The 14587-nt window shown below is 45.7% G+C and overlaps 1 protein-coding gene across 1 annotated transcript; it reads left to right on the top strand.

The window, feature by feature from the left end:
- Positions 1–5286: 5286 nt before the first annotated feature.
- Positions 5287–14008, top strand: IGLL5 (immunoglobulin lambda like polypeptide 5). Its single transcript, XM_019548529.1, has 6 exons — positions 5287–5292; positions 6682–6760; positions 10258–10602; positions 11039–11056; positions 11856–11962; positions 13912–14008. The coding sequence occupies exons 1-6, from the start codon at positions 5287–5289 to the stop codon at positions 13921–13923; spliced, it is 567 nt and encodes a 188-aa protein (XP_019404074.1). The 3' UTR covers positions 13924–14008.
- The last annotated feature ends 579 nt before the right edge of the window (positions 14009–14587 follow it).

The raw sequence follows: 14587 nt of genomic DNA, 5'->3' as shown, positions 1-14587 counted from the left end.
CCAGTACTCTTTCCTGCCATGGCAGGGGGTCGGACTTGATGATCTGCTCAGGTCCCTTCTGACCCTACCAGCTATGAAACTATGAAACTATAGGCATGAAAAGTAACCAGGATTTAGGTCTTAGTGTCTTCTCTGCACTTGTACTTGACCTTGGGGATCTTTGGAGGAGCACTGCCTACTAAGACAGGATTCAGAGACGTGATTGCATCATTTCCAGGGTTTCTGATGAGTGTATGTACATCTCCATCCTGTCCAAGTTTCCAGAGACGGGCAAAAAAAATGTTCCTGAAAACATTTTGCCCAAGTTTTGTCAATTAAAACTTCCTGTGACCATTTACTGCCCAGTACCATGAACACATTTGTGGGGGGTTGTTTGGCCAGGAATGACCACATTTCTGTTTCCAATGGAACTTGTATGCAGTCTCCAGCCCTGACTCAGCAGCTGTGGGGCATTCATTGCTCTACTCATTTACCCCTATTTCCTCACCCCTCTGTATGCCTGCATGTGCCTTTTAAGTGTATCTGTGCCTCTATGTGTACAACGCATTGTCAGCTATTTGCACCCTGTGCTCAAAGCCATGTCTCTGTATGTGGATCTGCATGATCGTCTCTGTAAAAGTGTCTGTTTGGATAATTGTATGGTTTCCAGCCCCTCCCCCTGGCCCTCCTCCTCTGATATAAATACTAGGTTCTCTTAGCAAGTGGAAGTAAGGAGGGGGGAGACAGCACAGCAAATTGCTGCCATAGGGAGTCCTAGAAATGCCTCTATCCGGTCAGGTGTCTGTGTGGTATGGTAACCCTAACCACCGTCATCCTCTTCCTCAGTATGAACGCAGCCCCCAACATGTATGTCCCCAGTCCCCTCCCAGTGCAGCAGGGGTAGAGGCGGGACTGAAGGAGGAGCTGTTTTTGTAGAAGGCTGAAATGTAGTGCTACAACAGGGCACGATGATACATTCTGCAGGGAGGCCTTTACAAAAACTTACCTCCCTGTGTAGACAGGGTTGGAGGTGCCTGGGGAATGCCCTCAACAAGGAGAGCTGCGCAAAACACAGCAGAGCATTTTTTCCTGGTGTCCATAGCTTCTTTAAGGGTTGCCGGCTTAGTTTCAAGCTATCATGCACCCCAAATTTGTATGCTGTCCTGGGTCAGACCTGCAGAAACAGGCTCCTAGCCAACCCTCCCAGCGGAGGCTGCCCTGGTATAGGAGGCCCTGTTCAGCTCATCCCTTGGTTTCTTGGTCTATGGGACTCCTCTACAGGACAACCTCATCAGGCAGACATCTGCTGTGAAGAAGCAAGAGGCACCAGTGAGAGTCACACCATGTAGCAACCTTGTTTCCGCATTGCTTCCTTTCCAGTCCTCCCACAGCCTTTTGAAGCTTCCTTCATGGAGGGAGCTGTGTTGTGGGATTCCCAAGTGCCAGGTGGCTGAGCCACCCCAAGAAAAAAACTGTAGTTGATTTTGCCAGGCCTACCAGCACTGTGTTCTGGTAACATCGTGTACTTTGGAGAGGGGACCAGGCTCACCGTCCTAGGTAAGTGACTTTTAGGGACAATGGGTAGGGAATACCCTATCAAGCCCTCCTCCCCACTGTGTTTTCAGTGTCCATGTGGTAGACTTTCCACCTCTTCTCTTTGGGAGACAGTGCCACTGGCTACTTAATCTCACCACTAGAAAATACCTTCTCACCCTTTTGAACTGTCCTCAGTTACAAGCCCACTCCAACCTGTGTGCTGACAAGATCACTATGACATTTTCCACTTTCCTCCATGCTTACTCTGGGGAGGGGCATATTTTGAGGTGGTCTCTGTAGCACTGTGAATCAATCTCCACCACAGTTTGGCTCCGGGACAAGATTGACTGTACTAGGTAAGGAAAAGGTATTAAGGTATTAAATATAGGGCATCCAACGAAGTACTTTTGACAAGTGTAAATGAGAAATTGGATGTGTAGATTTGTTGCGAATAGAGTCCAGAGGAAAGGATTGTGGTGCGGGACACAGATATGAATTGCAGAAATATGTGGTCTGCAGGCTGGATGGGATCTGAAGGGTCAGAACGTGCTATTCCAGTGCTATCCAAGACCTATGTCTCTCCAGAAGGACAGACACACACGGATAGATAGACAGGTCGACAGATAGATTCGCTATGTATTATCTCATGTAAGAGTCCCTTGCTGAGTCTCTTTGTATAGTCCAGACCCCCTTGCCCAACTGACAGACTCCCTGTGGGCTCTTAATCATATAACTGAGGGTAGGAGATTCTGAAACCTCTTTATAGCACTGTGCAAACACACCGCAGTACTTTGGTGACGGCACCAAGCTGACCGTGCTCGGTAAGTTTCCTCCAGGCCGTTGTGTTTCCTATGCCAAAGAGGTTCCTTTAGTTACGGGACTTCAGAGTAGGGTCAATTGAAAGCTTCAGGGGGCAGGATTAAATGAAGGTCCTCGCTTGGCTAAAAGGCAGCTTAGGGAGAGCATGAGAACCATTCACAAAGGTGCAGAGAGGGAGAAGAGCCCCTGTCCTCAGGCCGGCTGCCAGGGCTGGGACAAAACCTGAGAGAATGGACTGTATGGAAGAGAGGAGCTCTTCTCCGTTTCTTACTCCTTTGATCTGAATCTAACATGCACCTCCCAAGACATTGGCAAGCTTTAGACAGGCTGACCTTTTGCCAGAGTAGATTCACGACTTGAGGAAGGGGGGAAAAAAAGAGTACAGCTGTACAAAAAGAGTACAAGAAACAGCAACCTCCCTGGAGGAGGGCAGGTGTTTGCAGGTAGTGGTTCTATCACTGTGTTCATACTCTGAAGCGTACTTCGGCGAGGGCACCAAACTCACCGTGCTAGGTAAGAGAAATATATGTCATGGACCCCTGGGTGAGTAGATTGCAGGTTGCCACTAGGAAAGGGTTACGCCAGTTTTGAGAGGGTTTGGGCAGGAGGGTCCTGATGTCTCTCCCAGCACCTGTATACTCTGAAATGGATCAGGATTCATGGATAGATGGGCACAGAAAGACGAGACATTTTTCTCTCAGTGACTGACACTTCCCCAATCACATCAAAGCATTTCAAATAGCAAAAAATATATAATACGGTGTGAGCTAATGTTGTTAATGGTCTCATTTCACCCATAGCTTTCACATAGCCTCAAGCTGTGGAACAAGCTACCTAGAGAAGTTGTGAAATCTCCATACTTGGAAATGTTCAAAAGCTGGATAGACAGACATTTGGCTGGGATGGTTTAGTCAGGGATGATCCTGCTTTGAATAGGGAGCTGAACTAGATGATCCTGTGGGGACCCTTCTAGTCCTGCTTTCCTATCATCCTAAGCTTTATAGGGTCATCTAACAGAATGAGAAGCAATATTATCTGGATAACCATGCCTCCCTCCTACCCTGCTCTTCAAGAAATGCCCTGAGAGTCTTCAGTCTTGTCCTGGAAAACCCTGACAAAGTTTGTTAGAAGGGAACTCAGTTTAATGTCTCATCCCAAGCAGTTTAATGTGCTTTCCAAAGGAGTATCCTACCTTCTTCCCAGTGTCATCACAGCCATTTGACTGCTGCCTGGGGGTTTTAGCAGCAAGCAAATCGGCTGTGTTAACAATCAACCGCTGAATTTTGGAGAGGGGACCAGACTGACAGTCTTAGGTAAGGAAATGCATCTTACAAGGTATTTGTGAGCCAAATAAAGGGACATTTTGAATTCTTGCTCTGGGAAATTTGCCTGTATATACTGAATGTTTACCTTGTAATTTTAGCTCTAATCTCCCTGGCTAACTTTGGCCACCAGTTATGCTGACTTCAGTGGGTGGTTGGGAAGAGAGCCATCCTTAGTTATTTATGTTTCCTAAACAGGCTTAGAAGTAAACAGAGAATTGGTGAGCAAAGAAACAGCAGAGGAGAAACTGTACTATGGCAGAGGCAGAGACAAATGGGGAGAAAGTGAGTGTGGAAGTTGTTTGAGGAAGGGATGAGAGAAAAGAGAAGGTTTTTTGCTAGGTGTATGCTTCCTTGAACTAAATATAATGAATCTGGAAGTTACAGATTAATCCAGGCACCAGGCATTGGCCGGCCTAGGTAGTCATCAGTCCAGTAGCTGAGGACGGGAGTGTCTGGAGAAGGACATCAAGAGAACAAGTCATGTCCCCCGGCTGAAAGATTGCTCAAGTTGTGGCAGAGACTTGGTCAATCTGAAAATCCCTCCAAGAGGATAATATAGATGACAAGCGATTATCTGCAGACTTGGAAACAAAGAACAAGAGGTCATAGCATGAGCAGGTGGAGGGAAAATATTAGAGCAGGGATTAGGGAAAGGTCTATGCCTTTTGGGACATAGCAGGGGGACAGCCTGCTGGCACAAGCCAGTGAGCTGCTTATGCTCTGAGAGCACAGTCGGGACCACTCTCCTTGTGCGAGGGCTCCTATACGCAGCACTTAGAGGGACTCTGCAACTCAGTGGGAGCAGAGGAATGAGGATCCCTTGAGCTTTTCCTCTAGGGGCAGCCTCTGCCTTTGGGAGCTCTTCCTTTTGGCTATAGGGGTTTCGCGCTGTGCTCTAACACTTCGCCACTGAATTTTGGACAAGGGACACGACTGACTGTGTTAGGTGAGTGGATCCAGCCAGCCAAACTAGGGGCATCTAGCAATCAGGAGGCAGAATGTTAGAATGCAAAAGAGCAGCCAGGGCATCTTAGCAGTCAGATCCTCTAGGTGCTGGAATAAGAGGTGTGGGGTGGGATCCAGCCCAAGGAAAGAAGTGCCCCGATCAGGACAATTAAAACCAGCCCCATGCACACACAGAATACATGCAGTTCCCACTGGGAGGACAGACAAGCCATTGATCCTTGTCTACCACCATTCTTTGTGGTCGGGAGCAGTAAGAAGGAAGGAGTGGGGGGAGGACTGGAAAGGGAAGATGGTCACACATAGTCTATGGTACTAGGTATTCATTGGTGTACCCAGCACCCCAAGCAGGCAGGTCACCCCATTGCCAGAGGTCAGAATGGCTCCTCCAGGGGATGGGGAGTCACTGGGAGATGAGGGAAGGGACAGGTTGTACTGATAATAGGAGAGAGAGCACATCTCTTCCACTGTGGCATCTGCCTCCTCCTGAGAAGACTTTGTGTATGAGGGAGCCAGGTTGTGTACAACTTCTATACCATACTTCGGAGAAGGAACAAGGCTCACTGTTTTGGGTAAGAGATATCAGCTCAGTGGCTCATGCTGAGCCAGCACTTACAGGTTGGCAAATATACTGAGAAGGTCTTGAGGGAAGAGAGAGGGGGAGATGAAGGTGAGAGGCTGAGAAAGGAATAAACTAACTAACCCTATCATGATAACTGGGTATGCCTTGGGTACAGATAACTGTTGAGTTAACTTGAGTAGCTCATCCTTGCCATGTTGTTGATAAGATTACTGATACTGAGATCAGGAAGGAAGGATGGAAGGAAGGCAGGTAGGCAGAAAGGGAGCCTGAGTGAATGGGTCATATCTCTTGTGATGAATGGAAGAACTTAGGGAGACCCCACGTCTAATAAGAGAAGAAAAGGGGAGCTCTTGGGTACCTAGAATAACAGTCAGCCTTTTGGATGGTGGTGTTCATCTGGTAGACTCCCTGGTGACCATGTTCCATGCTCATGCAGTGTCCTGTCTGGACTCCTCTAGAAATGGCCCCCATGTCCAACTAGGCCTCCACAGTTAGGCTATACTTACACAGGGGCTGTGCAGCACCCAGAACTCACATGTCTCTGTGTCCCACTAATATCTAAGGGATCACGTGTGTCAGAAAAAGAGGTGAGAGGAAAGGAGCTGAGGTGGGACATGGACATACATAAAGAATAAAGCTGCCCAGGGAGCTGGATGCATGAGGAAAAGGAATGGATTAGGAGTGTAATGAGGGTGGGGAGTGGTGCAGAAGATGCTCACAGGATAAACACCAAGTCCTGGGGTGTTTGATAATGCTGGAGCCTGAAGGCAGGAGTCAGGAGTGAGCTGCTTAACTGAAGGTAGGATGATGTAGAGTCATTTGAAATCTGAGGTCTGACCCAAGTCACCATTAGGAAGAGGATGTAGGTAATCAGTCTTCTAAATCCTGCTCAGACATGTACAGACAGACAGTTAGATAGCTAAATAAAAGCATAGATAGATGGGTGATGAATGGATGTACATTAATTTTCCCCCTGTACACTGTTGTTTGCTGCTCTAGAAGAGGCCAGCATTGTAAGGGTTAACAATAGGCTGTGTTGGGAAGTGACCCAGTGTGGCAATGTGCAGTTCTGGCACTACAGTGCACAGCTGTGCTCCTCAGACATCCAGTATTTTGGGACAGGAACTCGACTGACCGTGCTGGGTGAGTGAAAGACCTAACTTTCATAACAGGGTGGGAGTGTCTGGGTTAGGATGTGTATGTGAAGGTCAGGATACTTGCAGGATGAATAGGAGGAAACTAAATAATGAGGGAAGTCTGTGGGGTGGGCAGTGGAGTGTGGAATGGGGATTGTTTCATTGTTTGAGTTATATAAAACTAGAAAAGGCTGCAGCCCAGAGGAATCCTGTTCTGTTTCAAAGGCAAAAGATCCAGCCACTACTAGTGAAGACTTCACCGAGATCCACTGAAAGGGCCTACAGGGTGGTTTTGTGGGGTTTGGGCACAGCAGAGGGGAGAGACAGACAGGAGAGCTAGTTTTGGAGCAGCTCTCGGAGGCTGTGTTCCGGAGCAAACACCCTATACTTTGGTGAAGGGACACGGCTGACCGTCTTGGGTGAGTAAGGGGGAAAGAAAAAAAGAAATGGGATAAAGAGGCCGGGATAGAAAAGCAAACTTATGGTGACAACTAGCTCAGTTTGCTTCTGGATGAATTGATCTCAATGGGGGTTCACAGGGGGGTGAGTGAGGAAATGACAGAAGATGAGACAGAAGGGCAAAAGGAGATGAACAGGAAATAAGGAACAGTGAAGGAGTGAGGAGGAGCCCTGTTGTCAGGAGAAGGGTCATTGGTACTAGGGGGAAAACGCTGTGCTCTGGTTATGGTGCAGAGCTATACTTCGGAGACGGGACCCAACTCACAGTTCTAGGTAAGGGAAAACAGAAATTTCATTTTATGGTCGGGCCAATAGCCTAACTAGGGGCAGATACAGGGTCACCCACCCCAGGCACAGCCTTAGCGGGGGCATGAGAAAGGTGGCCCCTGGGGAGCTGTCACTGCAGGGTCATCAAACATGCTGGGAGCCAGGGAAGCAGTGGCGGGGGGGTGGGGGTGGTATTCTGTGCAGCAGCAGCAGCAGCCCTGAGCCCCTACAGAGCTGGATGTTGCAACCATAGTACACGACTCTGCACTGCAGCAGCAGGGGTCTTTTGAGTCTCTGGAAGTGGTAAGACTTGCTTGAAACCCCAACCCTTCTCTGCACAACATTCCCCCTCCATTTGGCCCAGGGTGTGGAAATAGATGGTTATGCCTCTGGGTCAGATGTCTTACCAGACACTCAGGATCTATGCATTTCCCTCGAACAGCTAAAGTCAACAAAAGATGTTTTTTTTTTTTTCCCTTGGGAAGGCAGGATTCATGAAAGAAAAGTGAAAAAAAAAACCAGGTAAAATTCTGAATCAAAGGCAGAAGTAACATTGTTTTTTAAAAGGGTCTGGATTCCACCCCGTTATGTTTGTTTCTGGCTGGTCAATGTGATTAGGGAGATAATTCTCTTCTGAATGTCCCCGACCTGGCTGGGACAGGTCCAGCTGTGCATATTCAATAACAGCATGCTGGATTCCTAAGAAAGAAAGAAAGAAACAACAGACAAGAATGTAAATACCAAGGAGGGAGAGGATTAATCAATTTGCCCTGTAGAGTTCTGAGGGAAGATAAAGGGAACAGAATTCAATTAAAGGGGAAACATTCATATAGTGACTCAAGGAAACATTTCCTAGTGCAGAGAGCCTTCAAACTGCCTCCCAATGGAAATCAATTCATGGAAACCCCGTTGCTCAAGAAGTATCTACGGCAAGGCATAACCTTGTACTGCTTAGGCAGAGAAAGTAAAACACAAGCAATCAAACAAGTTTTTTCTCCATTAATTCTGTGCACATGCAGACAGCCAGAATTTATTTATTTGCAGAGACAGCCTGAGAAGCCCTCATCATAGGGAAGTGTCTAGTATTCAGCGTTGTTTCTTATGTTCTCCGTTCTATTTCACACATTCCTGGTTACAATATACACAGGTGGAATTCACATAATCCTGCTGTTATGCCAGGTAGAAGAGACCCTGAGACAGATGAGTGGCTGCGCTAACTAAAAAGTGGGAAATCTTCACTGTGAATAATTTTGAATGAAGCAATTTTAGTTTCACACAGATTCACAGAAGTTTGGGGCTGGAAGGTTTCCTTCTAATGTGGTTCCAGAAATATTCTGGGCTTTTTTCAATGAAATTAGTAGTGAAAAAAATTCAGTCAGCCAAATTATAGCTTTATTCTAAACCACGTGCACACATACACACACACATGCTCAAGTACTCATAGCATGTATTCAATTAATAATGTAGTTGAGGAATAGGATTACAAAAATCTGTGTTCATATCCTTTATATAGAATATTTTTATCCACAGATCTCAAAGCTCTTTATGAGTGTGGGTGGACTGGACATCATGACTTGCATTTTATTCAGTGGGAAACAGGCACCTACAAGTTAAATGGCTCATCCAAGGTCTCATTCAGCATCAGTGGCAGAGTCAGGAACAGAACCTGTCACCCAACTTGCTGAGTTCTTGACTATGTTTTTTACCTTAGTTGAGTTCTTTTACATAAGGCCCACAGAGCCTTGTTCATTGTAATACTTTACCTCTTCCATCCTTGTGCAAAAATCAGTCTCTTGAAGAAATAATATGAGTGAAGGAAGAAATAAGTTCAGTTCTTTCAGAAATGGCAGGACAGACAGGAAAAAACAGAGGCCCTAGAAAGAAAAGTTTAGGAGAACCTTATACACAAAAGCTGCTGAAAGTCAGAGGGGGCTGGTCTCAGAAACAGATTTGCCTGGCAAAGGTAGTGGAGTTGCCCACTGCAGAGTCAAGGACAACTTAGGACTACAAATGATGAAGCCAATAAGCCCTGTGAAATGGGCACCTATTAGGTGCGTAAGCGGACTTGGGCACCTAAGTGTAATTCTAATCCACCCTGCTCAAGGCCCCGAAATATACTTAATGCAAAAAAGAGTGGGTCCTCCTCCTCATCCTTCATCTTTTCTGACTTAGTCTTAAGGGTAAGATGATGTTATGTTACAAGATTAGATGCATTTAGGGATTTTCAGCTATTTAAGCTGACTATAATAGAATCACACTATTCCACACCTAAGTCCAATAGGTGCCTCATATACCTTTCGTGGCCAAATGGGCTCATACAACATGGATTCTTCCTGATTCCTTGAAGAGACTCTGCAGAACTAGTCCTGCAGCCCCTGTTTAGGCAAATTGCCTTTGACTTCAGTCAGAGTTTGGCCTAAGTATAAGAGCCTTAGGCTATATAGGCAGCAGAGACAGTTTTACTACATCTCTGTGGCTCTGTGCTCTTCATATGAGCAGTATTTTGGGACAGGAACCAAGCTGACTGTCTTAGGTAAGGAAAGGTGATCTATGGGGTGTGTTTCTTTACTCTTGGGCTCCAAGCTTCTTTGGGGTATTTGGTGGGGGGGGGGGGAAGTCTTGCTGCACTCTATTTTTTCCTCTTTCCTCCTTTTTTCAAACTGTAGGAGCAAAAGCAGGGGTTTTGCTGAGGGACTGGAAATCAAACTGACTGGGCATGAAGCTTTACTTTAAAGGCTTCATTCTGAAGTGAAAGACAATGTACTGCGATACACCAAGTGATGAAAGAGAAATAGGTCTCAGGACAGGACTAGACAGACAGACAAAGAGAAAGTATATTTACCTGGTACTGATATATGCCAAATACTAGACCCAGATTCTGCAGCTAGTGAAAGTCCATGACTTCAGCAGAAGTGGCACCTACAGAGTGACTACAGGTTCAGCCTCTGATCCAAAATATTTAAAAACGTATTATAAATGTACTTAAATGTGTAAAATATAATGTAAATGTACTTCTGTTTGGGTTTAAAATATTGGACCCCCTTTGAGGAATCCAAAAGGTAGCACAGAATCTCCATTCATTGATTCTTCTGCCACATAGTTTAATTGGTGGCTTGGAGGGGGCTTCTGACACAGGGGAGGGCATGGGTGCTTGTGCTAAGCTCAGTGGCCATGCTGCTTTCTGTTCTAGAGGATGACCTCAATATCACAGAGCCTGAAGTGGCCATCTTTGCCCCATCACAAAGGGAGATCAAAGAGAAGAAAAAGGCTACGCTGGTGTGTGTGGCCACAGGCTTCTACCCTGACCACATCAAGGTGACCTGGATAGTCAATGGTGGTGAGAGGACAGAAGGTGTGGGGACAGATGAGCATGCCACCCGGGACAACCTAACACGGATGTACTCCCTGACCAGCCGCCTGAGGATCGCCAGCCAGGAGTGGTTCAACGCCAAAAACAATTTCCAGTGTCTTGTCAGCTTCTATGGCAAAGAGTCAACACCAATAACATATCAGAAAGGCATTCAAGGTGTAGCAGGTGAGTCCAAAGCAGGAAATCTGTCAAGGTATTGAGCCTGAGCCATATAGCCTTCCCAGCCCTGGTTGTAGCAGTAAGACTAGAAAGTAGTTCTCATGTCCAGCATCCCAGGCCATTAGTACCAGGGTCACTGCTAGCCTGAGAGAAAGAATAGGAACATAGAAATTGGCATACTGGGCTCCTGCAAAGCAGAACACATTGCTGCACTTTATGGCCTTTGGGCCATTCTGTGCAACACTCCTAGCCTTCAACAGCCCTTGGGAAACTGAGACCAGGCCAAGGAATCCAAATCAGGTCTCCTCCAAACAGGAAGATAGAGATGTAGCCCTCCTCCCTGCACCCACAGGTAGTTGTGGGAGCTGGGAGTCCCCTGTCAGTGGAACAGATGTCTGGGTTCAGGTACTAATTGTCACTTTTCTTTTCCTTCTTCTTTCAGGTTGCAGTATCACTGAAGGTCAGTTAAAAACACCCTTTTCTCGTTTTAAGTTCATGCTGTCATGAAACATGGATTTACATATGTTTGTGCAGGCAGCCTCATATGTATGTTGGATAGATAGAAGTATTTCTGTGCTTGTGTATCCAATGTGGCAACATGCATGTGGGGGCATGCACATGCATGCAGAAGTGCATGTGTATAATTGTGTATGCAGAGGCATATGTGTGTACACATGTTTATTGGTGCACAGAGGTATGTGTGTGTGCCTATGTGGATGTGGTTGTACAAAAGAGAGCATGAGTGGTGTGTGTGTGCTCAGGCCTACACCTACAAAAATCCTTTTACTACATGCAAGTGTTCAGTATTCCAGCTCTCTCTCTGCTAAAACATTGCACCTTCAGCAAAAGTGCACCCCTCACAATCTAGTGGGAAATTCAGTACTGACTCAGAGGGGAGAGCATCTCCCATGGAGGTGCCCACACCCTTCCCTAATGCTTATCATCCCCTTAAAGAAGAGTGCTGGGATTAGTATTGTCTCCGAGGGAATGGTCTCACTCCTTGAGTTACCAGGATGAGGTCTTCACATTCTTAGATTCTCTTTAGCAGTCTCCAAATCTATTCCAGGTAGGGCCAACCATCTTTGCCTTGTGACATCCGGTAGGACTATAACCCTTCTTGGAGTTAGAGCCATAGGCAGCCAGATAGATCACCACCAGAGTTTATAGATAAGCATTGAACTTTATTCTCCTAAAGACTCCAAAGACATCTTCCACTTCCCTGTTGGTTTGGATTTATTGTTTCCTTCCTTGCCTTTCAGAGTTGTACCAGAGAAGTTCCAGAACTGGGTATTTTGTGTACCTGATGCTTTTTTGCAAGAGTATCTTGTATGGGTTGTTTGTGATGGGGCTTATACTACGGAGCAAGGTGAGAGGAATCTTTTTTTCTGTACTCCCTTAGAATCATAGACTCATAGAAAATTAGGGTTGGGATGGACTTCAGGAGGTCATCTAGTCCAACCCCGTGCTTAAAGCAAGACCACCCCAACTAGATAATCCCAGCCAAGGCTTTAAGGCTTTGTCTAACCAGGTCTTAAAAACCTCCAAGGATGGAGATTCCACAACCGCTCTGGGTAAACTGTTCCAGTGCTTTACTACTGTCCTAGTGAGAAAGTTTTTTTTTCCTAATAGCTATCCTAGACTTCCCTTGCTGTAGCTTCAGACCTTTGTTTCTTCTGTCACCTACCACCACTGAGAACAGTACAGCTCCATCCTCTGTAGAGCCCCCCCCCCCCTTCAGGGGGGCTCTAGTTGAAGACTGCTATGAAATCCCCCCCTTAGTCTTCTCTTCTCTAGACTAAATAAACCCAGTTCCCTCAGCCTCTCCTCATAAGTCACATGCCTTCTCCCTCCACCATTTTTGTTACCCTCCACTGGACTCTCAAATTTGTCCACATCCTTTTTGTAGTGGGGCCCCAAAACTGGGCACAGTACTCCAGATGTGGCCTCACCAGTGCTGAAGTGCATTCTAGCTCGAAGATGTGGTGGAGGGTTTGGAGGGAACCTGGCTCAGACAAAATAGGGCCAGCTTCCTCCTTCTCCCCAGAATAAAACATCCATACTTTTTAAGGTGCAAAATGCTTATTTAGAGTTTTTCTTTCTCATGTTCTTCATGTATCCCTCCTTCTTGGTATTCAAGCAAGTGCAATGGCTAGAGAGAGGGACAGAGATAGAGAGAAACAGAGAGGAAACACATGACAAAAAGAAGAGGAGTAAAATGTGACAGAATATAGAGCCTCCATAGCAATAAGACAGAGTGAAGGAAACTGGACACTAGAGGAAAAAGGCCAGAGATGAGCCAAGGAGGAAATGAATGACCAGAAAATTAGAAGAGAGTGAGGGCAAGTGATGGAAAAATATGTCTATGAACAAAAGAAACAGAAAAAGGGCACAGGAGCACTGGGGGAGGGTGGGGGCAGTCAGAAAGAGAGGGAGAAAATAAAGAAGCTTGTTTCTCTAGGGCTGTATTCAGCTGTATCTTCTCTCTTATTTTCACGGTGCTTATCAGATATACATGGGGGCCTTCTGAGCTGATTCTTGTTTTTTCAGTTCCTTGTGAAGTCTCTAGCATGGCCAAACAGAAGCCATGATGTTTCCATTATGTAGAAATATTTGTAGCCTTAGTAACTGAATGGAAAAAAATACAGGGTGAGGTTTTTCTCATCACATATGTCTCTTCAGTTAACAGGAAACACCTACAAAAAAGAGCAGTTAATCCTTTCCACCTAGAGCAAGAGCTTGTGGAAGCAGCAACCTGAGATGTTTGAGATAGAAAACATTTAGGTCAACATTTTAGGTCACAATTTATCCATTGCCAACCAAGAGAGAGGAGTTGGTCCTTGAAGTCTAGTTTCCAGGATCAGTGCATGTCTGCCTTTGATGTTTATACCAGACAAATACAGCAACCATGATTTATTTTTGTAGTGGTTTTATGCCAGTGTGATTCCACTGACTTAAATAAAGATACCCCTTATTTATACCAATGGAAGGGAAAGAAAAGCCAGTTTCATTCTTTTCTCTTTACATCTGTCTGTCTGTTTGTCTTCTCTCTCACTATCTGTTTATCTACCAAGCATTTACTTACATAATCACCTGACCAAATGCCCCTCTGTAATTGTTCCTTTAAATGGATCAGTTTAGCTCTGTGCACCAGACAGGGATAGGGGTGGGGTTGTGGACTGACAAACTGGGACAGAAATATGACCCTTTTCCCCATCCCATTCCACTGGGTGTTTCACTCTCAGCTGTTCAGTGCTTGCAGTTCTACACCTGAGGGTGGCCCAGGACTAATTTGTTCTATCTCCTTTTCTTCCTCAGCAGATGCACTAGAGGCTCTCTTTCATAAAGAAGCAGGCCAGAGCCTTCGTACAGGGCTACATAATGGGGAAGATGCATGCACACCAGCCTCACAAGTCCTGTTTGTTTCAGGAACCAGCACAGTACTTTGGCTTTGGTTCAGATGAATGCTAAGAAACCGCAGTTTGAGGATTTCCATCTGTATTTTCATGCTTCAAAACTTTGCTTCTGATAAAAAAATGCATGCAATCATTATGGATGTTGTCTGCATTTATGTTTTGTTTTTAAACAGATGCTGCTGCAAGAAATAAAAATGTCTTTGACATTTTCATGTCTTTGAGAATGCACTGGACTGGACTGGCCTTGTATGTGAATATGAATGGGTGACAGAAAGGATAAGGGATCTAAAATTACTGACAGCTCCCCCAGGAGTAGGGCGGGCATGCATTTTGAAGGATGCATGCCTAGTATTCTACCCCCAAGCTTGTAAGGGCTAGAATGGGACACTCAGCTTGTTGAATGGGACACTTAGCATGTGCTAAGTGTACTTAAAACACGAGCATCTGCACATTCAAGGAGGATAATACATGCTAAATGCTATCATATTGTAGCAAAATTATGCCTTTTCCAGTAAGGAGGATCTCCAGATTGTATTAGGCAATATGTGCTGAGCTAACATTGGACTGCTTCATGGAGA

The sequence above is a fragment of the Crocodylus porosus genome, unplaced genomic scaffold (genome assembly GCF_001723895.1).
Source record: "Crocodylus porosus isolate Cpor-Errol unplaced genomic scaffold, CroPor_comp1, whole genome shotgun sequence".
Classification (NCBI taxonomy): domain Eukaryota; kingdom Metazoa; phylum Chordata; order Crocodylia; family Crocodylidae; genus Crocodylus; species Crocodylus porosus.
Note: the sequence above shows the minus strand (reverse complement) of the source record. Positions and strands in the feature narration are given on the sequence as shown.

Bases quoted from the DNA above. Each gene is read 5' to 3' on its own strand.
- IGLL5 (XM_019548529.1), top strand. The intron at 6,761-10,257 runs GTGAGTAAGGGG...TTTCTGTTCTAG, and splicing joins GACACGGCTGACCGTCTTGG to AGGATGACCTCAATATCACA.